Source organism: Phascolarctos cinereus, unplaced genomic scaffold (assembly GCF_003287225.1).
Source record: "Phascolarctos cinereus isolate Bilbo 61053 unplaced genomic scaffold, phaCin_HiC Scaffold_9;HRSCAF=440, whole genome shotgun sequence".
Classification (NCBI taxonomy): Eukaryota; Metazoa; Chordata; class Mammalia; order Diprotodontia; family Phascolarctidae; genus Phascolarctos; species Phascolarctos cinereus.
The window spans coordinates 143,854,223-143,877,865 of record NW_027556402.1 but is presented as its reverse complement, the minus strand read 5'-3'; the positions used below and the strand labels follow the sequence as shown (position 1 = coordinate 143,877,865).

Sequence of the window (23,643 nt, the reverse complement as noted above, 5' to 3'; positions counted from 1 at the left end):
GGCACCATCTACTCGAAGACCGATTCTAGATCCTACCAGAATTTAAGCTTGTAAGCATGAATAAGGGATGAGAATTCTCGGTAGCAAAAGAATAAAGCTCAAATCTGATCCTGGAAAGGCTGATGTGCTTTATATTTAAGCCATTGGGCAGGATTAGAGATCAGAGTTATTCCCTTCACTGATGTCGATTGGCAGTGTAGGAGAAGGCTTTTTTAATAACATAATTTGTCTTCTAGATATGGATTTCTAAACTTTGGACACTTGGTTTATGCTGGGTGCTGGGGGATACAAATGCAAAAAAAGGGGGGTTTCTCAGGGATTGATGTGGTGGTTTCTTCCATTTTTTTTGTTAAGTCGTCCTGGGCACTAGTAAAATGCCTTATGACTAAAGTAAGCAAGCTTCTTTACTTGCTAAGTAGGGGAAATGACTCCGCGGAGCTTGCTTAAGAAAAGGAAGATGAATGATCCCAGTTTTCCTTCCAAGCTGGCAAACTGGAGGAGGCCGTGCGCTTGGCTGAGAAGTTTCTTTGGTTGTATTAGGTTTTTGGTTTTGGTTTTTTGCTCCTGGGCAGGGCTGTGATGACTGAGCGGGCTGGCAGATTGAGCAGAAGAGGTCCGCAGCTATAGACTAAACCGGACGGACTCCGCTAACAGCTGTGGGTGCTGGAGGGTGGGCCCTTTGCGACAGTCCCAGCCCCGTGAGCTGTGCGTGCGCCCCCGGGGAGGGCAGAGGGCGGGACTGCGGGAGTTCGGAGCCTTCACCTCCCTCCCACAGAGGCTCAATTGGATCCTGTTCGCCTTTGGACTCCCTTCGTAGGTGGCGCTCTTGGCACTCAGCCCTGGCCCATGCTCCTCTGCACGGCTGTGGCGTATGCAGCTTTTGTGGCAGGGCCACAGCAGGGGCAAGAGCAGAGACTGCGGGGCCCATGGCCAACCGCAGCGTGAGGGTGGTGGGGCTGGCGGCCACGGCGGCCGCGATGATAGGAGGGGTGATCTACGCCGTGTGGAGCTACGTGTCCTCCCCGCGCCCCACGGCCGAGCCAGAGTTGCCCCGACCACATCTGGGGGAGCCGCGGGCTGCTTCTCCGCAAATGAGGAGGGAGAAGAAAGAAATGCTTGTAGTGGAGGAAAAAGAGGGTGAGAGCAGCACCTCGGCTGTACCATCCCAGAAGCAGTCACAGGTGAGGGGCCAGGTGGGCCGAACTGGGCTGTGCTGCATTGGAAGCGGGAGACCGACTGCTCTCCGGCGGGTGGTAGGACCAAGGCTAGCGAAAGGATGCCTGAAGCTTGGCAAAGTATGCTCTGTGTCAACCTGCGCCCCTCCAACCTTCTCTTTCCCTCGTCCTCTACCGTTCTTCATTGTTGGAAGAGGCCAGACATTGGCTGGTATCTGCTGAGTTATTGTGCATTCTGACTCTTAGGGTCACCACCGCTATTGTTTACCTACCCATTGCAGGTGACTGTCAAAAAGTCAACTTTCAGTTGAGTAACTAAGGGGTCTCAGAGGGTCGATATTAATTGGATCAGAACTGTTTTAACCTTTGGATCTCTGAGGTGGTTGGGAACTTGGCCCCCAGAGGTATTAACTATTCCAAAAGCAATTAACAGTCTCAAGTCTGTTAGGTAGCTATTAATCTGTTGATCTATATGAAAAATAACGTTGTTTTTCCTAGGCAGTATACATCACAGGGTGGCTGGGTGGAGCGGTGGATAGAATGCCAAGCCTGGAGTCAGGATAACCCATCTTTGAGTTGGACATGACTGAGATGACTGAACGATGTGTATAATACCTTTGTGAGACTTGGGCATAACACGGGAAAGTAAATTTGCATTATATTAATTTTAAGTATTTAGTAAATTATTATCAAGAAGAAAGTATCTAAAGTATTCTCAGAAATCGAAGGGATATATATCTTTTTCATGGCCTGTGAATATACAGGCTGTCCCAAAGGTGCTTTTAAGCTGTAGCCCTTTGGGAACCCTGTATTATCTATGTACAAGTAGTTATATAAACAAAAATCTCAGTTTAACAGTCTCTTAAATATGTGACACCAGGAAGTAGAGGACTCAAATGAGTATTAGTTAAATAAAATCCAAAAAGTAGTTTGTAATATACGGCATCTGTAAGATGCATGTCCCAATGGTTAGATGTTTATTTGATAGAGTGACTTGGAGACATGGGACCTGGGAGAAATAGGAATGAATCCCATACTGTGTCCAAGGCAGCATCTGTCATCCATTAGGGGTTGGATAAATATAATTTGACTCTGTGGTCTGACCCCACAAAAGGCTCCAGGACATTGTGTTCTTATTGATAGAGGAGAGAGGGTAAAATTGAAGCAGATGATCAGCAAGGTACCCATTTTGGCTGTTTCTTCTTTCCTTCTTCATCCATCCTATTTTGCCAGGTAATTGAAAAGAGATCTTGCAGTTACAGTAAAGTCTTTTTTAAAACAGTGGGCCTTAACTGGTGTCTGTAAACTTAAAAAATATTTTAATAACTATATTCTAATATAATATATAATAATAATGCATAGTGACATTACATAATGACATAGTAATCCTATGCATTTTGTTTTTATTCATTCTAAAACATTATCTGAGAAAGGGTTGAAAGACTTCATGGGACTAGCAAAGGGTCCATGACTTAAAAAATAGGTTGAGAATCTTCTTTAAAGGGAGAAAGACCAGAATGGAGTAGAACAAACTAGAGAGAGTTTGGGCACTATATTCAATTGGAGTAAATGAAAAATGAGAAATTCTGGAGTGTCCTGATGGCAAAAATAAATAAATAAATAAATAAATAAATAAATAAATAATAGGCTTCATTATGGCTGAGTCCTAATATGTTTTTCTTTTATATGTTGTTTCTTATATCATCACAGTTGTCCTAAGTATCCTTCCCCTGTCCTATATCTTTTTTAAAGAGGAAAAAATATCAGCACAACTGATTGATACATTTAAAAAATCTGAAAACATGTACAATTTGTAACACTTGTGAGCCTCCCACCTCCACAAAGAAGTGGATTAGGGATATCCTCTAGTCTCCGTTCAAATTTTGCTTGATCTTGATAGTTTTGTTACATTTTTTTGTCACGCAAGTTCTTTCCATTTAAATTATTGTAGTTACTGTGAATGTTGTTTCTTGGCTTGGCTTATTTCATTTTCCATCATTTCATGTTGGTCTTTCCATGCTTTTCTGTATTCATTACATACATCATTTATTATAGCACAGTAATATTTTATTACATTCATGTACCACAATTTGCTTAGCAATCCTCCAAGCATCTACTTTGTTTCCAATTATTAACTATCACCAAAAATACAGCTATAAATATTTTAATATATAAGACTTTCTCCTTATCAATGGCTTCTTTGTGGTATAAGCTTAATAATGGAGTCTCTGGATCAAAAGGTATAGACATTTTCATCACTTTCTCCAAATTGCTTTCCAAAATGGCTGTACTATTTCACAGCTCCACCAACAATGTATTAGTGTGCCTATCTTTCTACAACTCCTCCAGCATTGACTACTGCCATTTTTTGTTGTTTTTGCCAATTTCTCAGTATGAGGTAAAGTCTCAGGGCTATTTTGATTTGCATTTCTTTCATTATTATTCTCTTATTATTAGTGAATTGTAGCATTCTTTCATGTGGTTGTGAATACTTTTACAATTCTTCTTTTGAGAAATATGTTTTCATATCCTGTGGATATTAGTTTCATTTATTCATTCATTTGTTGTTTCTAAATCTTGGATACCCAACCCTTTTTGAAAATTTTGATACATGATTATTTTTTTCCCATTCAACTACTTCCCTTCATATCCTAGGTGCATTATTTTTTTCTCTGTGATTAGTTATCTATTTTATCTTTCCTAATTATCTCTCTCTTCTGTGGCTAAGAATACATCTCTTCCCCATAGGAAGGAGAGGTATACGATCTGCTTCTCTTTTGATTTTTTTTTTTATAGTATGATTTTTTAATATTAAGGTCACATGTCCATTTAGCCTGTATTGTGGAAGATGTTGGTATAAGCTTAGTTTCTGCCAGACTGCTTTCCAGTTTTCTCATCAGTTTTTATCAAATAAAGAAGGTTTTCCCTCTAGGTAATTTATGTTTTCCACTTTATCAAACATTAGGTCATTGAGCGCCATTGTTTCTGATTCTACCCTATCTATTCTGTTCCCATTGATCTATCTCTCTATTTTTTTTTGCAAGTACCAGATAGTTTTGATGACTGCTTCTGCTTTATAATATAGTTTGAGAAGTGCTATTTTCCCTTCATCTCTACTTCTTTTCACCATTTCCATCTTTTGTTTTTCCAAATGATTTTTTATTATTTTGTTAAGTTCTATAAAGTATCCCCTTGATAATTTGATTGATGTAACATTAAAAGGATAAATTAATTTTAGAATTATTGTAATTCTTAAAATATTGGCATGGCCTACCCATGACTGAAAATTTCTCTGCATTTTGTAATTGGGTCAATTCAAGCCCTTTTTATGCTTTGGAAGGTCAATCCCCAAATATTTTATGCATTTTATAGTTATTTGGAATGGGATTTCCCTATTATTTCCTATTGGGTTTTATTACTATATAGAAATGCCACTGATTTTTGCGGGTTTATTCTGTCGCTTGAAACTTGGTTAAAACTATTGTCTCAATGAGTATTTTGCCAATTCCCTATGATTTTTCAAGTATACTATCGTGTCATGAGTAAATAGGAATAGTTTTACGTACTCTTTGCTTATCTTTATGCCTTTAATTTCTTTTTTTTGTCTTGTTGCTGTTGTTCGCATTTTCAGAACTATATCAAATAATGATGGGGAGAGTGGGCCTCCTTGTTTCACTCCCATATTTATTAGAAAAGCTTCTAATGAGGTGGAGCCAAGATGGCAGAGTGAAAGCAGTAACTTGCTTGAGCTCTCCTCCAAACCCCTCCAAATACTCATAAAAAATGGCTCTAAACAAATTCTGAAGCAGCAGAACACACAAAAAGACAGAATGAAACAAATTTCCAGCCCAAGACAACCTGGATGATTGATCAGAAACATGTATCACGCTGGGCTGGGAGCGCAGCGTGGGCGCACAGGCCACAGGGAACCTGGAGCAGATCTCAGAGGACTGAATCTTGGGCAGCTGTGGAGGTTTCCAGACTCCTCAATCCACCAATGCCAAAGACAATTTAGAAGGTCAGTGGGAAAAGTCTGTTTCTGTCGGTGCTGAGAAAGGAAGGTGGGGTTTCAGCTCCATTCCCCAAGAACGTGGCCCTGAGGAGTGGGGCAGCTGCTTCCTGAGCTTCCAGCCCACAGACTGAGGGGGAATCCAGTGGCTGATCAGAGAGGGATTGCAGGGATTTCTTTGCCAGTGCTGAGGCAGGAATCTTTCGCTTTGCCCATGTTTGGATCTGGGCCACAGTTTTGGGCAGTGGTGCTGGGGTGAGGAGGAGCACTGGTGTGGAGGAGCTTGTAGTGGCTGTGGAGAGAAGCCCCTCCTCACAGTTACAGGACAGAAAGGAGTACTTGTAGTTGAAGGCCAGGAAAGGAGTAAACACCTCACCCCTTATCATACCACCTTGGAAGAACTGAAAATTTACAGGTCCCTACAAGTATCTCTGAAAACAGCTGTACAAACCCCTGAAGCTTGGGACAGTACATTCTCCACATTGGAAGCAGATTCATACCTTAACAAAGAGTTTAAAACTCAAGTAATTGGCCGGGATCATGAGCAAGCAGCACGAAAAGAGTCAGACCATAGAATGTTACTTTGGTGAAAAAGATCAAAATATACAACCAGAAGAAGACAACAAAGTCAAAGCTCCTACATCCAAAGCCTCCAAGAAAAATATGAATCAGTCCCAGGCTTTGGAAGAGCTCAAAAGGGATTTGAGAAGCAAGTAAGGGAAGTAGAGGAAAAACTGAAAGTGATGCAAGAAAATCACGAAAAACAAGTCAACAGCTTGCTAAAGGAGACCCAAAAAAATACTGAAGAAAATAACACCTTAAAAAATAGCCTAACCCAAATGGCAAAAGAGGTCCAAAAAGCCAATGAGGAGAAGAATGCCCTAAAAAGAAAAATTGGCCAAATGGAAAAGGAAGTCCAAAAGCTTACTGAAGAAAATACTTCCTTAAAAATTAGAATAGAGCAATTGGAAGATAGTGACTTTATGAGAAATCAAGACACAGTAGAACAAATCCAAAAGAATGAAAAATTAGAAAACAATGTGAAATATCTCATTGGAAAAACAACTGACCTGGAAAATAGATCCAGGAGAGAGAATTTAAAAATTATTGGACTATCTGAAAGCCATGATCAAAAAAAGAGCCTAGACATCATCTTTCAAGAAATTATCAAGGAAAACTGCCCTGATATAGTAGAACCAGAGGGCAAAATAGAAATTGAAAGAATCCACAGATCTCCTCCTGAAAGAGATCCCCAAAGGAAAACTCCTAGGAATATTATAGCCAAATTCCAGAGTTCCCAGGTCAAGGAGAAAATATTACAAGCTGCCAGAAGGAAACAATTCAAGTACTGTGGAAACACAATCAGGATAACACAAGATTTAGCAGCTTCTACATTAAAGGACCGCAGGGCATGGAATATAATATTCCAGAGGGCAAAGGAGATAGGATTACAACCAAGAATCACCTACCCAGCAAAACTGAGTATAATCCTTCAGGGGAAAAAATGGTCATTCAGTGAAATAGAGGACTTTCAAGCATTCTTGATGAAAAGACCAGAGCTGAATAGAAAATTTGACTTTCAAATACAGGACTCAAGTGGAACATGAAGAGGTAAACAGGAAAGAGAAATCATAAGAGACTTATTAAAGTTGAACTGTTTACATTCCTGCATGGAAAGATGATATTTATAACTCATGAGACCTTTGTCAGTATTAGGGTAGTTGGAGGAAAAAATTATGTGTAGATAGATAGAGGGCACAGGGTGAGCTGAAGATTAAGGGGTCATATCTGGAGAATAAAATTAAGGGATGAGAGAGGATTATACTTGGAGAAGAAGAAAGGGAAAGGTAGAATGGGGTAAACTATCTCACAAAAAAAAACAGAAAAGTCTCTTACAGTGGAGGGGAAATGGGGAAGGTGAGAGGGAATGAGTGAATCTTATTCTCATAGGATTTGGCTTAAGGAGGGAATAACATACACATTCAATTGGGTGTGGAAATCTGTCTTACCCTACAGGAAAATAGGGGGAGAAGGGGACAAGAGAGCAGGGGGATGATAGAGAGGAGGGCAGATTGGGAAAGGGGTAATCAGAAGTAAATACTTCTGAGGAGGGACAGGGTCAAAAGAAAGAATAGAATAAATGGGAGGGCTAAGGGTAGAGTTAGTTTTTCACAACATGTCTACTATGGACATGTTTTGCATAACTGCACATGTACAACCTATATTGAGTTGCTTGCCTTTTCAATGAGGGTGGGTGGGGAGAGAGGAAGAGAGAAAATTTGAAACCTAAAGTTTTAAAAACATATGTTTAAAAAAAATGTTTTCACATGCTACTGGGAAATAAGAAATACAGGAAATGGGGTACAGAAGTCTATCCTGCCCTACAGGAAAATAGAAGGGAAGAGAGATAGAAGAGAGGACAGACTAGGGGAAGGGATATTCAGAATACATGCCATCTTGGGGTGGGGGGAGGGGTGAGAAGGGGTGAAAATTTGGAACTCAAAAACTTGTGGAAGGGAATGTTGAAAACTAAAAATAAATAAATGTATATTTTTTTTTTAAAAAGAAAAGCTTCTAATGTATCCCAATTGCATATGAGGTTTGCTTTTGGTTTTAGATAGGTGCTTTTTAAAGGTCCTTTTATGCCTATACTTCAAAGGTTTTTTAGCATAAAACTGTTCTGTACTTTGTCAAAAGTTTTTCTACATTTAATGAGATGATCATATGGTTTTGCATGTTTTGGTTTCTAATATGATTATGCTGACTGTTTTCCTAATGTTGAACCATCGTTGAATTCCTGGTATAAATCCAACTTGGTCATGAGTCATTTTGGAAAATTGCTATATGTGTTTAATGGAATTTTAAAAAAATATTTTGGGTCACTATTCATTAATGATATTGGCCTATAGTTGTTTTCTCTCTGTGTTTTATCTTTCTCTGGTTTAGCTATCAAGACTATATTTGTCTCATAAAAGGATTCTGATAGGATATTTTCTTTTTCAATTTTTGAGAATAATTTGTGAAGTATGGTACTAATTGTTCTTTAAAAGTTTGATAGAATTCTCCTGTGAATCTGTCAGGACCAGGAGTTTTTATTTATTAAAGGTAGTTCCTTCAAATTAGATCTATTTCCTTTTCTGAGATTGAGTTATCTAAGATATCAATCTGTTCTACTGAGCGCTTGAATATTTTATGTTTTTGAAAGTGTTTCTTTATTTCTTTTGTGTTCTCGGTTTTGTTAGTATATAACTGCATAAGATGTTCAGATTATTCTTTTTATTTCTTCTGATTTTGTAGTGATTTCACCTTGCTCTTTTGCTATTTTATTGATTTGATTTTCTGCCTTCTTTTTAATCAGATTAGCTATTTGTCAATTTTCATTAGTCTTTTCAAAGAACCAGCAGTTAGTTTTCTTTATTATATCAACGAGAGGTTTTTTTTGTTTCCAATTTATCTATTTCTTTAATTGTTAATATCTCTCTTTTTGTGCTTACTTTATGTGTATTTGTGGCCTTCTGATTTTTTTAAAGTGAACATTCAGTTTATTAACCCTGTTTTAGCTGCATCCCAGAAATTTTGGTGTGTTGTTTCATTAATATCATTTTCTTTTACATAATTATTAATTATTTCTGTCATTTATTCTTTGACCCACTCATTATTTAAGACTGAATCATTAAATCTCTATTTCAGTCTGTATCTTTCGCTTGGGTTCCCTGAACCAATGATTATTTCTATTGCATTATGGTCTATAAAGTATGCATGAACTATTTCTTTACATTTGTTTGCAATATCTCTGCTCCCTAGTACAATGGTCAATTTTTATAAAAGTTCTGTGTGATAGTGAGTATATTTTTGGCAGTCCTGTTTAGAAAATGTCATAAATTTTTAAATTCTAGTTTCTCTAGCAATTTGTTCAGTTCCATATTTTCCCTTTTGTTTATTCTTCTGTTAGTCTTATCCAGAACCAAAAGGGATGTGGACCATTTCCTGTCACTGTTGTCTTACTATGTCTTGTAGCTCATATGTTTCCTTTATGAATTTGGTTACTAAGACATTTTTAGTGTATAAGTTTATTAATGATATTGGTTTGTTGTTTATGGTTCCTTTCAGCATAATGTAGTTTCCTTGTTTATCCCTTTTTACTATTTGGATGTTTGTTTTTCTTCATCAGATAGCATGAAGGCAACTCCTGCTTTTTTGATTCACTTAATACATAGTAAAACTTCTTTTTACATTCCTTCAGTTTTATTTTGTGTTATATCTTTGTTTTTTAAATTTGTTTCTTGTAAGCAACAGATTGCAGGTTTTTGTTTTCTTATCCAATCTGTCACTTTTTAATTTTATTGGATTGTTTAATCCATTCACATTTAATGTTATAAAAATTAGGAGTATATTTTCCTCTGTTTATTTCTATTAGATTTGTCTATCTAATATGAGGTTTTTATCAAGTTATGATTTTTCCTTCTTCTGCTGTGAAGATAGTACTATGTTCCCTCAGTTACTTTAGCTTAATCTTTTTTCAGGTGACCCTATTCCTACTGACTCTCTTTCCCTTATTTCTCCTACCTGCCCCCTTTCATTTGTTACTCCTTTCCTTTGGGGGTTTGCTTATTAATTAGAGACTTTTTTTAACCTTCATTTTTCTGGTTATATTCTTCTTCCCCCTTCCCCTGCTCTCACTCAGTCAAGTAGATAGATTCCCTTTTCCTCTTCTCCCCACAGGGAAAAGACTCCCTTTTAGTCCTGTTCATTATTTTTAAAAATTTCATTTTTTGTACCCCTTTCCAGAGAGGCTTTCTCTTTTTTCATTATCTATACTTTCTTTCTGTCTACTCTAGGCCCTCATTCTCTGGTTCATGACCCCTATAATTATAAAGTCCCTATTCTTTATATTCCTTATACAATCAAAACTTCCAAGATATCTATTCTGGGCTCTCCCCTTTTGGCAATTTCTGCTACTGCCTTATAGAACTTGCCCTGTGGATTCCCCTTTTCCATTGTGCCAATGGAAAAGACATTTAAATATTAAATTTAATATTTAATATAGATATAGATATTATTATCTCCCTTTTACAAATGAAACCATTGTGGATATCCTAACCCCCTTATGATGAATGTCCCTCAAGACTCTGTCCTGGGCCCTCTTCTCTTTTCTTATGAGTTCAGTTATCACAGCCATGCAGATGACTCCCAGATCTATACACATATTCAGTCCTCACCTATTGCCTTAGCTCCAGTCCCAGCAGAATAAGGTGTTTTAATGAGCATGCATCTTTCTGATCACCAGCTTCCTGCTAGATGTTTTCACTTGGGTTTTCCATGATCATCTCAAACCCAAGATATGTAAAACTAATCATCTTTCTCATTAAACCCACTCTTCTTTCAAACTCCATCATCCTTCCTATCAACTAGATTTGAAACCTCAGAATCATCCTCAACTCTTCATTTTCCTTCATTCTCCATATTCAAATCAATTGCCAAGTCCTATGAAGTCTCCCTTCACAATATCTTTTGAATTCAACCCCATCACTCTGCTCATACAGCTACCATCACAGCTCATAATCTCTCATTAACTATTGCAAAAATTGATTTATTGGTCTCTGCCAATTCTTGCAGGTGTCAGAGAGAACACTGCCCCATGGTAAGTCTTTCCCCACCCTCCACCCCTCTGTCCCGATTATGCTGTCCACCTCTGAGCTATTCCCTTTTCCTTGTCATCTTGTCCCCACATTTGCTTCAAGATCTCCTTTGGTTTGCCAAAGGCAGTCCAGATTGATTTCTATAGTTTGGGTCTCTGAGGTTATGGGAGGAGGGATGTGTGGTATTGAGCTCTATTTCAAGCCCAGATATTTGTCTTACTCCTTTCCTTCTTCTGCTCTGTTCTCCTTCGGAATTTTTTTGCAGCCCAGACAGCTATCTGCCAAGGAGCTGGCTGGCTGTTGCAGCCCCAGCAAGCTTCTGCCCCTAGAGCAATGCCCCAGCCTAGTCACTGACTCAGCAAACTTCCATAGCCTGGAGCCAGGATTTCCATGGCTTTCTACAAGAGAGGGTGTGGGGCTAGGTTTGAATGCATGCCCATGTGTTGGGTCTTTGGGGTTCACTGCCAATGGCATGGGAGCTGGGGGAACTGTCCTGAGTGAGCTCAGGGGAGATGTTACTTCATGGGTTGTTTTTTTTTAACCTTCTTTTGGGTTCTGAGTGTCCTAGTCCATTGAGGACAGCTGAAGTTGCCTTATCTTTGGCACATAATTTCTGTTTTAGAAAGGTCTGAGAGGTTATGGGGAACAAGTCACCTCCCTAGTATAGTATTAACATATTTCCAAATACAGAAGCTCCTTTATAATTAGGTAGGGTCAAATTAAACATTTGAAGAGTTTCAAAGGAAGAGCTTTACTTCTAAACTAAAATTTAAACTTTTCTTAGGCCTTGAAAGCCCTTCCCAGTCTGCATCCAGGCTACTTTTCCAGGCTTAGATATTACTCCCCTTCTTGAACTCTACATTCCAGCTCAAATTGGCCAGCTTGCTTGTTTCACGTGCACACTATTCCATTTCTCAACTCCATGCTGCTGCATTGGCTTTTCCTTGTGCCTGGAATACTTCCTCTTTACCTCCACTTTAGAATTCCTGACTTCCTCCAAAGTTTAGCTTTTGTGCCACCTCTTACATGAGGGGCTCCCAGAAATTACCATCTATACACTATGTACATGTTTTGTATTTATTTGTATATGTATATGTTGTTCTACCATTTAGAATGTAAACTGCTTGAAGGCAGGGATTGTTGAGTTGGATTCAGTCTTGTTGGTTAAATGGCTGGCTGCTTGCTTCTAGATGTACACAGATGTGGCCTAAGATTCATTTTCCGTTTCATAGGAGAAAGCACAAAATAAGCAAGTCCTAGTGCTGGGTCTGGATGGAGCAGGAAAGACCAGTGTCCTCCATACCTTAGCTACAAATAAAGCCCAGCATAGCATTGCTTCCACCCAGGGCTTCAATGCAGTGTGCATCAACAATGGAGACGTGCAGATGGAGTTCCTAGAGAGTAAGTCAGCCTGTTCTATTCTACTTGTGAACAAATTGTTTTATCTGTTTATATTGAAGTTGTACGTTGTCGTCGTCAATGATTCTTTAGCTTTTTAACGAGTACACATCTTTGTAATATGTGAATGGGAGCATTAGGTTCTGATATTTTTATTGAGTTATTTAGTACATGACCACTAAGAAAAAAAATTAATATTTAAATATTCCACGGTGCACGCTTGAGGAACATTCTTAGAGTTGCACACAGACAGACTTGCAAAAGCACGCTCCACCGGTTTACCAATGTAGGCTTCTCCCCCTCTCACTCTTGATTTAAGCCTTTGTGTCCCTTATAGACGTCCCACAGGATGTCATTAACCCCTATGAACAAATACCTTCACACTGTGAATATCATCATTGGAGATTTTGTCCTGAGACATGGCAGGAGACCAATAAATCAATTTTTTCAATAGTTAATGAGAGATTATGAGCTGTGATGGTAGCTGTATGAGCAGAGTGATGGGGTTGAATTCAAAAGATATTGTGAAGGGAGAATTCATAGGACTTGGCAATTGATTTGAATATGGAGAATGAAGGAAAATGAAGAGTTGAGGATGATTCTGAGGTTTCAAATCTAGTTGATAGGAAGGATGACGGAGTTTGAAAGAAGAGTGGGTTTAATGGGGAAGATGATTAGTTTTACTTATCTTGGATTTGAGATGATCATGGAAAACCCAAGTGAAAACATCTAGCAGGAAGCTGGTGATCAGAAAGATGCATGCTCATTAAAACACCTTATTCTGCTGGGACTGGAGCTAAGGCAATAGGTGAGGACTGAATATGTGTATAGATCTGGGAGTCATCTGCATGGCTGTGATGACTGAACTCATGAGAAAAGAGAAGAGGGCCCAGGACAGAGTCTTGAGGGACACTCATCATAAGGGGGTTAGGCTATCCACAATGGTTTTCATTTGTGAAAGGGAGATAATAATATCTATAGGACTTATCTCATGGGATTTTTATTAGGATCAAATGACATGATACATGTAAACCTTTGTTTTGTAAACCTTAAAATGTGGTGTAAATTTCAGTTATATTTATATTTTTAGAAATAGGAGAAGAAAACAAACATTTATTAAGCACCTACTATGTGCCAGGCATTGTACTACAGGTTTATAAATACAATCTCAATCGCTTTTCACAACAACCCTGTGTGGGAGGTGCTATTATTATCTCCATTTTATAGTTGAGTAAACTGAGGCAGACAGAGGTTAAATAACTTACCCAGGGTCACACAACTAACAAGTGTCTGAGCCTGGATTTGATCTCAGGTTTTCTTGGCTCTAGGCCCAGCCCTCTATCCACTGTGCCCCCTAGCTTAACAAAACTGAGACCTGATATTTACATAATATTGTAACATCTGTAAAATGCTTTTTATGTTATCTCATTTGAGTCACACAAAAAACCCCGTGAGGGATTAGAGCATTGGTATCCTCATTTTATGGATGTGAAACTTAAGTTCTAAAGGGTTACCCACGGTTTGACTATCACTTGCCTAAAGTCAAATAGCTAGTAACTATCCAAGGCAGAATTTGAATCTAGAGCTTTTTGGCTTTAGGTCCACCCACCTATCCACTGCATTATGCTGCCTCTTTAGTTTCTGTTTTTACTAGCAAATGGTTTTAGAATCGGAAATTCTCAACTCAGCAAAGAAAGGCAAAAATATGAGATGGGGACATCAAAAGGAAAAAGAACAAAAATGGAATTAGATCTGGCAAATGAAGTGTTTTCCCTCCCAATATTTAGCATCTTTATCAAACTAATCTTTTGATGGGCCAGAAAAAAATGAGCTACACTGAGGAAGGGGTGGTGGTGGTAGGAAGGCTGCCAGATCTTTCCTTTCCTTTGAGGTGAAATTACTCTTTCTGGGGCTCCTTAGAACCAAATAGAAACTAGAATAAAATAACAATAGTAACAGCTCACATTTATATGGCACTTTATGGCTTACAAAGCACTTTCACACATTCTCTCTGGTAAGCAGTAACACAGACTTCTCTTGTCCACATCTTGTAAGTATGATGCCAAAACAAAGATGCTACAGAGATGGTTCATGCTTCAGGTGTAGGTTGGACAATTGGTTCCAATGGGCATGAAAGTGATTGAAGCAGGCACCGTGGAGTGCTTAGAGTTTGGTCGGGCATCAAAGGAGCCAACGTTGTCCATTGCATCCTGTGCCATCGCCAATCATCTTGACTTTTGTCCTGCCATTGGACTTCAATGAGTCTGGAAGAGAAAGTGACGCTAACAACTCTGTTCAACTCTGCCTCATTTAAATCCAATTTACTCAAAAGTCAAGCTATTACCCCATGATGTCTCCGGTCCTCTTCAAGGACAAACAACAACAACAACAACAACAACACATTATCTCATTTGATCGTTTACAACAGCTCTTTATAAGTAGTGAGCAGAAGTATTATACCACCTCTACAAAGAGATCTACCAAAACTGTATTTTCTGTCCTGATTTCTCTGTTTCCGACATATATCTCTACTGCAAACCAGGCATCTCTACCTAGATGTCACATCGACACAGGTCCAAAGGCATTTTTTTTCCTTTTCTCCCTCTAACCCTGTTTCTACTTTGGATTTCACTATTCTATCTGTGACACTAAACCCAGTCTCCTGTGTTTGAAACTTTGGTGTTATCTTTGACTCTTCCTTCTCCCTTATTTATGGATGCCAACTAGTATCTCTTCCTTCTTCCCACTACTGCTTGCCTTGTGCCTCTCTCTCTCTCTCTCTCTCTCTCTCTCTCTCTCTCTCTCTCTCTCTCTCTCTCTCTCTCTCTCTCTCTCTCTCTCTCTCTCTCCCTCTCTCTCCCTCTCTCTCTCTCTTTCTCTCTCATCCCCTCTCTCTCTGCCTCTGCTTAATCACCTTTCCCTAAGCCTAGAATTGTCTTCTTTTTTCCCTCTCTTTTTGTGTTGAATTCCTTCCCATCCTTTAAAGTGCAACTTCAATATCACCTCCACCATGAAGCTTCCTTGATCTCCCTGGTGGTAATGGCCTTTCTCTTCCAATGTCATAGCATGTAACACTTTGTTTTGCACATCTCAAAAGTACTTGTCATGTAATATTGTGTATTACAGTTATATGTACATACATGTATACATCTTATCATCTTCTTACAACTCCTTGAAGACAAGACCCTCATCTTATATAATAATCTTTATATCTCTTCTACCACGTAAGTACAGTGTTCTTCATAAATGTTCATTAAATTAGCGAATTGCGTTTCACAGTTGAGGAAACTAGGCCACAGAGAAGTTAAGTGATTTCCCCAGGATAACCTTGCTAGAAAGTGACAAAATCAATACTCCAGCTGGGTCTTCTGTCACTTAACCCTGGTCACTTTTTCTTGCACTGAGGGTGGACAAACTGCAGCCCAGGGTCCCAATAAATGCTGAACTGTTCCTATATGGCCCTGTGGAGCTAAGAAGGGTTTTTTCCCCATTTTTAAAAGTTTTATTGTATTAAAAATGGGAAAAACCATTCTTAGCTTGCAGATACACAAAAACAGGTAGCAGGCTGGATTTGGCCCATGGGTCATTGTTTGCTGATCCATGAACTACACCATTGCCCCATCCCATTACTAGTTTCACCATAGCTCTTCGTAAAGTCTGTATCCAGAGGTGGACTAGGGTTCCTCTCAGATTGTGATTCAGCCCTTTAAGAACCTTCTGGGACCATGTATTTATGATTTATTGATTAGACGTCCCTCTACTGTTTTCCTACAGTTGGAGGCAGTGAGCCTTTCCGTTCTTATTGGAAGATGTATCTCTCCAAGGTGTTGGTGTTGATTTTTGTGGTGGACTCAGCAGATCACGCACGTTTACCTGATGCCAAAGAACAGCTTCATCAGCTGATCCAAAAAGGTCCAGCCCTTCCTCTAGTTGTTTTTGCAAATAAACAGGTAAAACCTCACATGTATACCACCTACTAGATGGGGTGTGTGTGTGTGTGTGTGTGTTTTGCTTTTTTTTTTTTTTGCTTTTAGGTGAGGCAATCAAGTTTAAGTGACTTGCCCAGGGTCACACAGATAGTAAGTGTCAAGTATCTGAGGCCGCATTTGAACTCAGGTCCTCCTGACTCCAGGCCACAGTTCTATCCACTGTACCACTTAGCTGCCCCGTGTGTGTGTGTGTGTGTGTGTGTGTGTGTGTGTGTGTGGTGTGTGTGTGTGTGTGTTTAACATAGAAAAAAGATTCTTTTTTTCTTATTTTTAAAATAGCTAACTTTATGCTTTACATTCAGGACTAGAAATAGAAGACAGATTAGGCTTTTTTCTACTTGGGCAGAACTACCTTTTTCTAGTGGACAGAACTAGGTTCAATGGGTAGAAGTTAAAATGAGACAGATTTAGGCATTATGTAAGGAAAAACTTCATAATTAGAACTATGTGAAAGTGGACTGAGAGGCCTCAGGGAAGGTAGTGAGCTCCTTCGCACCAGGCAAAGCACAGTGCTTTTCACACAGTAAGAATTTAATAAATATTTCATTCATTCATTTATTCATTCATTCTTGGGTATGCTGTAGAAACAATTTTTATTTAGATATGCTTTGAACGAGTTGGCCTATGAGGTCCCTTCTAACCCTATTATTTGGTGAATTAGTCCTGACTCAGTTTTGTCTTTTGCTTATGCACATAATGTTTTGTTGTTTTTATTGTTGTTGTGTGTTTAGTATTAGTCAAGAGACATAGGTTAGGATAGTGGCTATGACTTCCTAGCTGGGTGAATTTGTTAGAAATCTTTGTGCAAAGGCTAGAAGTTTGTGGGAATATTGCAGAGAGGGGATTCCTATTCAGGTGACCTGCAAGGTGCCTTCCAACTCTGAGGCTGTGGGATTCTGTAATCATGGGTAATTAACATCTCTGAGCCTCAATTTCCTCAGCTTTAAAGTAGAGATATAAAAACTCTCACTGCCTATCCTGCAGGGCTGTTGGGAGAAAAGCACTTTGGAAACTTTTAAAAACACTCTAAAAATGTGAGTTAATAATAGCGATTACTATTATTATCCAGAACAGCACTGATACATCTGAAATCTGCAATCCTTTGCTTAAATGGTGAAAGGGTATCTGTTGGGTTTGTCTACAATAGAGAGCCCACTTCATATCTCCTTGGTCATATTTCTACCAAAGTAATCAAAATAGATGGTGACTAAGAGTAGAAGTCTAGGTTAAAGTGTACATAGAATATAGAACTGTAAACTTTGAAATACTGGTAGCATTTTTTTTTAGAATTTATTTTTATTTATTTATTTATTTAGGCAATTGGGGTTAAGTGACTTGCCCAGGGTCACTGATAACGTTTTTAAAGGGAGAAAGTGGTGCTTCTTTCTAACCAGAGTGATTCAGGAAGAGTGAATGTGTTACCTTCCTCCAAAACCTTTTTTGCATTTTATTTTAGGTAAAGATATTGAAAAAAGCCTCTTCTGTTTTTCCATGTAATTGGAAAAATAAAATGCATTTTCACTTTAAAAAAAAGGAAGTAAAAGGCCTCTTCACTGAGAAAAAAAAAATTACTCTGCTGGCTTGAATAGACAGTTTCCTCTAAGATATGCTGCAGGGGAAAAATCTGATTTGAGGGAGGTAGAGAAGAACCCAAAATTGAATTCTAGCTTCTCTCCTTAGTTCCTCTTTGACCTTAGGAATGCTACGTCTTCTCCAGGAGTTTCTAGTCTTCCTCTGTACAAGGATTACATTGGACTGGAAATCAGGGGTGGGGAACCTGTGGTCTCAAGGCCACATGTGACCCTCTAGGTCCTAAAGTGCACCCCTTTGACTGAATCCACACTCCACAGAACAAATCCCCTTGATAAAAGTATTTGTTCTGTAAAACTTGGACTCAGCCAAAAGGCTACACCTGAGGGCCTAGAAGGCCACGTGTGGCCTCGAGGCCGCAGGTTCCCCACCCCTGGACTAGCTAAGTCTCTAAAATTCTGTAATAATGATAGGATGATGTCCATTTACTTTGTTCCTTCTGTGGGAGGTAGACTCTACCTATTAATTTTTATAAAGGAAGAAAATGGAAGAAATAAAGGAGATAAAAAGAGCAGAGATAGAGCCTGGGGGGTAGATCTTTCTGGGATTCAGGCATTTACAACTTTGACCTGGACCACTTCCATTCAACCTCATATTAAATTAAACAGAAAAAAAGAAAGAAAAAACTTGGCAAAGCTCATTGAAAAGTATTTGGTTTACTTTGGCTCTCTGGTCTGACCTTTTGTACTTTTAGCTATGGTTCTGCCCATCTTTGAAAAGGACAAGTTGGCACATGCAGTATCTGGTGTTAATACAATGGTTACCTACGATATTTCCTGTATACAGAGCAGCCTTAAAAAAAAGGAACTACAGAAGCTAAAAAGGAATGAGTAGAAAAATCTACCCTAACAAATAAAGAGACAAAAAAGTTCTCCAAAGGATGGGCCTTTTCTTCATGGAAAGTAACCAATATCCCATTGATTCCATCCACTAAAAAATAAAAAAAGGGCTGGATTTTCCACTGAGGAACATGTTGTCATAATAGGTGACGCTTAGATAGTTCTTTAGAGTTCACAAAGCTTTATGTATTTCATCTCCTTTGATGCTTCCAATAGCTCTTAACTCTATGAAGCAGATAATGTTGAGTAATAGTGTTTATAATTGAGGAAATTGTGATTCAGAAAAGGCAGATTATTTGCCCAAAATCAAATAGTTACTAAGTTCCAGTCCCGGAACTCCAACCAAGGTCTTCCTTCTAACTTCCACCACTCTGTGACTGCCGCATAGCTCCCCCTGTTCATCATAGCTACTTTCTGACCCCTTATGATCTTAACACCAGACAGATGTATATCTAGCACTTACTCAGTTTTCAAAGTAATAACAAAGTTTGGGGAAAATCTGCTGGGTGCTTTTTACTCTACAATATATGAGGTTGCGAACCTGTATTTTTAAGCTTCACTAAATTCAGATTTGCTATCCGAAATATATCCATTACCTTGAATGTTCAGTTAATATCCAATACTGGTGAATTAAAGTCTAGTTTTAAATTTAAGGTCTGTCTAATGTTCAGTGGAAACTGAGACAAGAGAAAATACTATTTTGAGTTAATAACTGTGACATTCATGTTGAATTAAGAAATTAAATTGGTTTATACCAAACATTGCCCAATCCATTAGGTTAATGCTATATACTATTTGCTGATTGTGAGCCTCCTCCCCCACTTTTTTTATCTCATAATAAATCTAGATAAGGAATATTATCCAGGCAGTAATAAATTTTTAACTTTATTACTAGCTTCCAATCATGAATGACTTTGAAATTCCAGCTGATATCCTTATCTTTTTTGAGGCAGCTAGGTGTAGTAGATAGAACATGGAACCTGGCATCAGGAAGACCTCAGTTCATATGTGACCTCAGATACTTACTAGCTGTATGAACCTCAGGAGGTCAGTTAACTGCTATCTGTCTCAGTTTCCTCAAATGTAAAGTGAGGATGTTAATAGTACCTATCTCCCAGGGTTGTTGTGAGGATCAAATGAGACAATATTTATAATACATTTAGCATGGTCCCTAGCACAGGAAAGAATACATGTTTGTTTTTTTCTTTCCTAGGGATGAGGAGGGCACATACACACACATACACACAGACATACAACTTTAGAAGTTCATAGGTTCATAGAGGTAGATAGCTGGGAGGCACTTCAGCCATCATTTCGTCCAAACCTCCTCATTTATAGATTTTTCTTGGAATTAGAAATATAAAACTCTGCTTTTAGCTTTCCTCATTGCTGTTGTTTATCGTATAACATATCCATTCTGAGTTTTGAAAAAAATTCAATATCACTATTCTTATTCTTTAGGCTCTGACTTTTGCTCAGATAAAACTGTATAAATTTAAGATAATCTAAATTTAAATAGCTTTTTTTAAATTTCAGAAGTACCTGTTTTCTTTCATTTCTGAAGACAATTGAGCACAGTTATTTTTAAAAAATATAACCTATATGTTTACTAGTTCCTTTAACCTAGTTTCAGAAATTTACTAGGTTAAAGTTACAGGACTAAATAAATCCAGGTTTTCCCAGCCAAGAATCTTGGAGATACATATTCTATCACAGTTACAAGATATACTTGACAAGTTTTGCCACCTTTGGCCCCATTTTCCTTCTTTTTTGTTTTCTTCCAAAAAAGACAAAAGGGTTGTTACAAAGCTCAAATATCTATTTAACAGGACAATTAAAGATAAAAAGCAAAGCAGAACAAAATCCTGGTCAAAATGAGCAGAGAAATAGATGTAGCAGGCACCTGGCATGTTAGTCATTAACCTTGAGCAAAGACTTTGACTTTGAGCTTCCTGACAGCCAAGGCAAAAACAAAACAAAACGAAGCAAAAACATAGGATTATATAATTTTCTTGTCTGGTGGAAGAAAGAAAAGAAGTTCTTTTACAGACACTTTTTCCTGGCCCTAAATTTTAGGAAGTAATTATTACATGGATCTTTATAAAAAGATGTCCGTGGGTAAACCCCCTTTGATACTGTCTTCAGCTTGACTTTTTTTGAAGGATATATAGGGATATTCCCCTTTCTTATTCTTACTTTCAACAAAGGCTAGAACTGAAACATTAGATCTTATTGCAGTATAAGCATAGCAATAAGAATTATGATAATATTGTACAGGTATGGAACTTTCTGGTACTCTACCAATACACAGAACCTAGAGACTCTAGGTGAATGGGTAGTTAGGACTGTCTCTAGATATCAGATGTTTCATGTGAACTTTTGTCAAGTAGCAAATATTGGCAAGTTATTGGATCCCAGGAAATTAATTGATTTTCTGACAAATGTCTTAAAGATGACATAGGGCTTGTTGGATATGCTTTGAATGCTAATCAGTTGAAGGCAGTTGTTAAATTGCTGTGAAAATGTAAGTGCTTGTTTTGTTAATGGGTAATTCTCACGTATTCTCTTCATTCCTGAAGTTTAGAGTAAAGCCCTCCCCCCCCAACATCAAAAAGCTTATTTATAATCTTAGCTGTTATTTTTACCCATGAAAATGTTAAAGCTTTAAAATGACTGGCCAAAAATATAAATTAAAAAGAATAACTGAGTATGTGTGTGTCTATGTGTATGTGTGTGTAGTATGAGTGTGTGTATATACACATATATGTAATTTCATATATACTCCATAAAATCATAGAATTTCACAGCTGAAAGAGAGAACTTGGAGATACTCTAGTCCGAAAACCAATCCTTGGAAAAATATCCATGCTTACACCAACATGCAAAATAATCAATTTTTTTCCCTTTTCCTTTCTGGGCCAAGGATCTTGAAGATGCATATAGTATCACAGATATTCATGAGGCTTTGGGATTGTCTGAGATTGGAGATGATAGAAAGTTGTTCCTGTTTGGAACCCACGTAACCAAGAATGACACAGATATCCCCTCCAGTATGCAGGATGCACGAGAACTGATAGCCCAGCTGGTTTCAGAAGCTCAGTGAGTACCCTCCAGTGTCTGTCAGCCCTTATAACCAGAGAATGTTATGTTGCAAGCTTGAAGCCAAAAAGGTTTTTACTTTTAAACAGAACACAAACTTTAATCTCTTTTCTTCACAGCACATGGAACTTAGATGACTGAAATGTTAATTTATTTAAAACATCTATTTTAAATGAGATACTAACATATTTAATATATACTTATGTTTTTGAAACTGTGTTTTTAGAAGCCTTGAGTTTTTGTTCAGCAGAATTAAAATACACACTAAAAATATGAATTTTCTTCCCAGTTGGGAAACACTTCAAGAATCTATAATTTTGTGACTGTCTAACTTAGAAGATTGTCTTTAATTGTTGCCATGGCCAAAAAATGAATCACCAACCTGGTGATGAGTTCCTTTTGTGTTGGGCTGGGTCACTGAGTTTGTTATCGGAGCTGTACTTGAAGCTTTTCCAGCTGATTAGGATTTGTCTGACTTTGCCATCTCTTGGAAGAACCTTCAAGAACCCAAGGTCACCTCCATGCCATGATGGGGCATCATAATAAGACTTTAGTGAAAGCTTTAGGAAATATATCATAATTTTGAAAATCAGAATAATTCATTAAGAGAAGACAGTGCCAAGCAAACTGAAATAGAAAAATAAATGGAAATTTTTAAAAATGTATTTTATTTTTTCAATTAGCAAGCATTTTTCTCTTTCTCTACCCCTCACCCCAATTTAAAAGAAAAAGAAAAACAGAATCCATGTAACAAATATATACAGTTAAGCAAAACAAATTCCCAACTTGTTCATGTCCAAAAACTAAACATAGAATTCTGGGTTACAGTTTAAAATTTAGAAGAAATATCTTTTAAGATGAAACTGGGCAATAAAAATTATGGGATTTATTTTGGGATTTTGTTGTCAATTTTCATGTTTTCCCTTTTATATAACATTTGTATTTTATGTAACATTTTTATATAACATTTGTTTAGAAAACATTGTGAATAGTGTATCTATTTATCTTATGAGATTGGTCATTGTACTTGCCTACACAAACAATTGTATAAAATTAAACCTTTAACTTTAATTGCTTGTCTGATTCCCATTTTTTCCCTTTGTTTTACAGATTTGAAAAGTGGGTTATAACTCTAATCAGGAAATACTGACAGATTTTTTTTTTGGCTGAGGCAATAGGGGTCGTGACTTGACTTGCCCAGGGTCACACAGCTAGTAAGTGTCAAGTATCTGGTCTGCAGTCATATTTGAACTCAGGTCCTCCTGACTCCAAGGCCAGAAGCTCTATCCACTGCACCACTTAGCTGCCCCTCCCCCCGAATTTTTCCTTCTGTAATTTTAGACCTGTAAAACATGAAACCCAAAGATAATGAAACTAGTTAAACCCTCCCAACTTAAATTATATCCTTCTCCTGCATTCCCTCTTTTGTTTTTCTTTCTGATTTAATATTTTATTGATGCCTTTTGTTGTTTACATGTTATTCCCTATTAACCACCCCCATCTCCAGTGAGCCTTCCCTTGTAACAAAGAAATAGCTAAGCAAAACCAACCAGCACAGTGACCATGTCTGACAATGGCCTGCATTTGCTTTCCCCTCCCCCTTGTTTTAGCTTCAAATATTTGTATGGGAGGGAGGATTTTTTTCTTTTTCTCTTTTTTTTCTTCTTTAAAGTTTTTCCTAAAGTGGGTTTTTAGTCAAGTCCTTCCTTTTATATTCCCATGAATGCTTTTTGGGATGACTAGGAGAAGGGCAAACTGGATGCATATTCTCCCTTAAGACAGTAAGCTCTAAGGGACCCTACTCCTAAGATAGATAGTACTTTCTTGGCATGTTTTCTTAACAAATAAGAGATGAAAAAACAGAACCAAGGAGTGGGAGGCTTGATTACTGGAAGAATGTGGATG

General features: G+C 38.0%; 1 protein-coding gene across 1 annotated transcript; it reads left to right on the top strand.

Annotated features, from left to right (window-relative positions):
• The first annotated feature begins 669 nt into the window (after positions 1-669).
• ARL9 (ARF like GTPase 9) lies at positions 670-22,791 on the top strand. The gene is made up of 4 exons (XM_020975292.2): positions 670-1,181; positions 12,056-12,224; positions 15,996-16,171; positions 21,563-22,791. Exons 1-4 carry the CDS (start codon positions 927-929, stop codon positions 21,740-21,742), a joined length of 780 nt encoding a protein of 259 aa, XP_020830951.1. The 5' UTR covers positions 670-926; the 3' UTR covers positions 21,743-22,791.
• Positions 22,792-23,643: the final 852 nt, after the last annotated feature.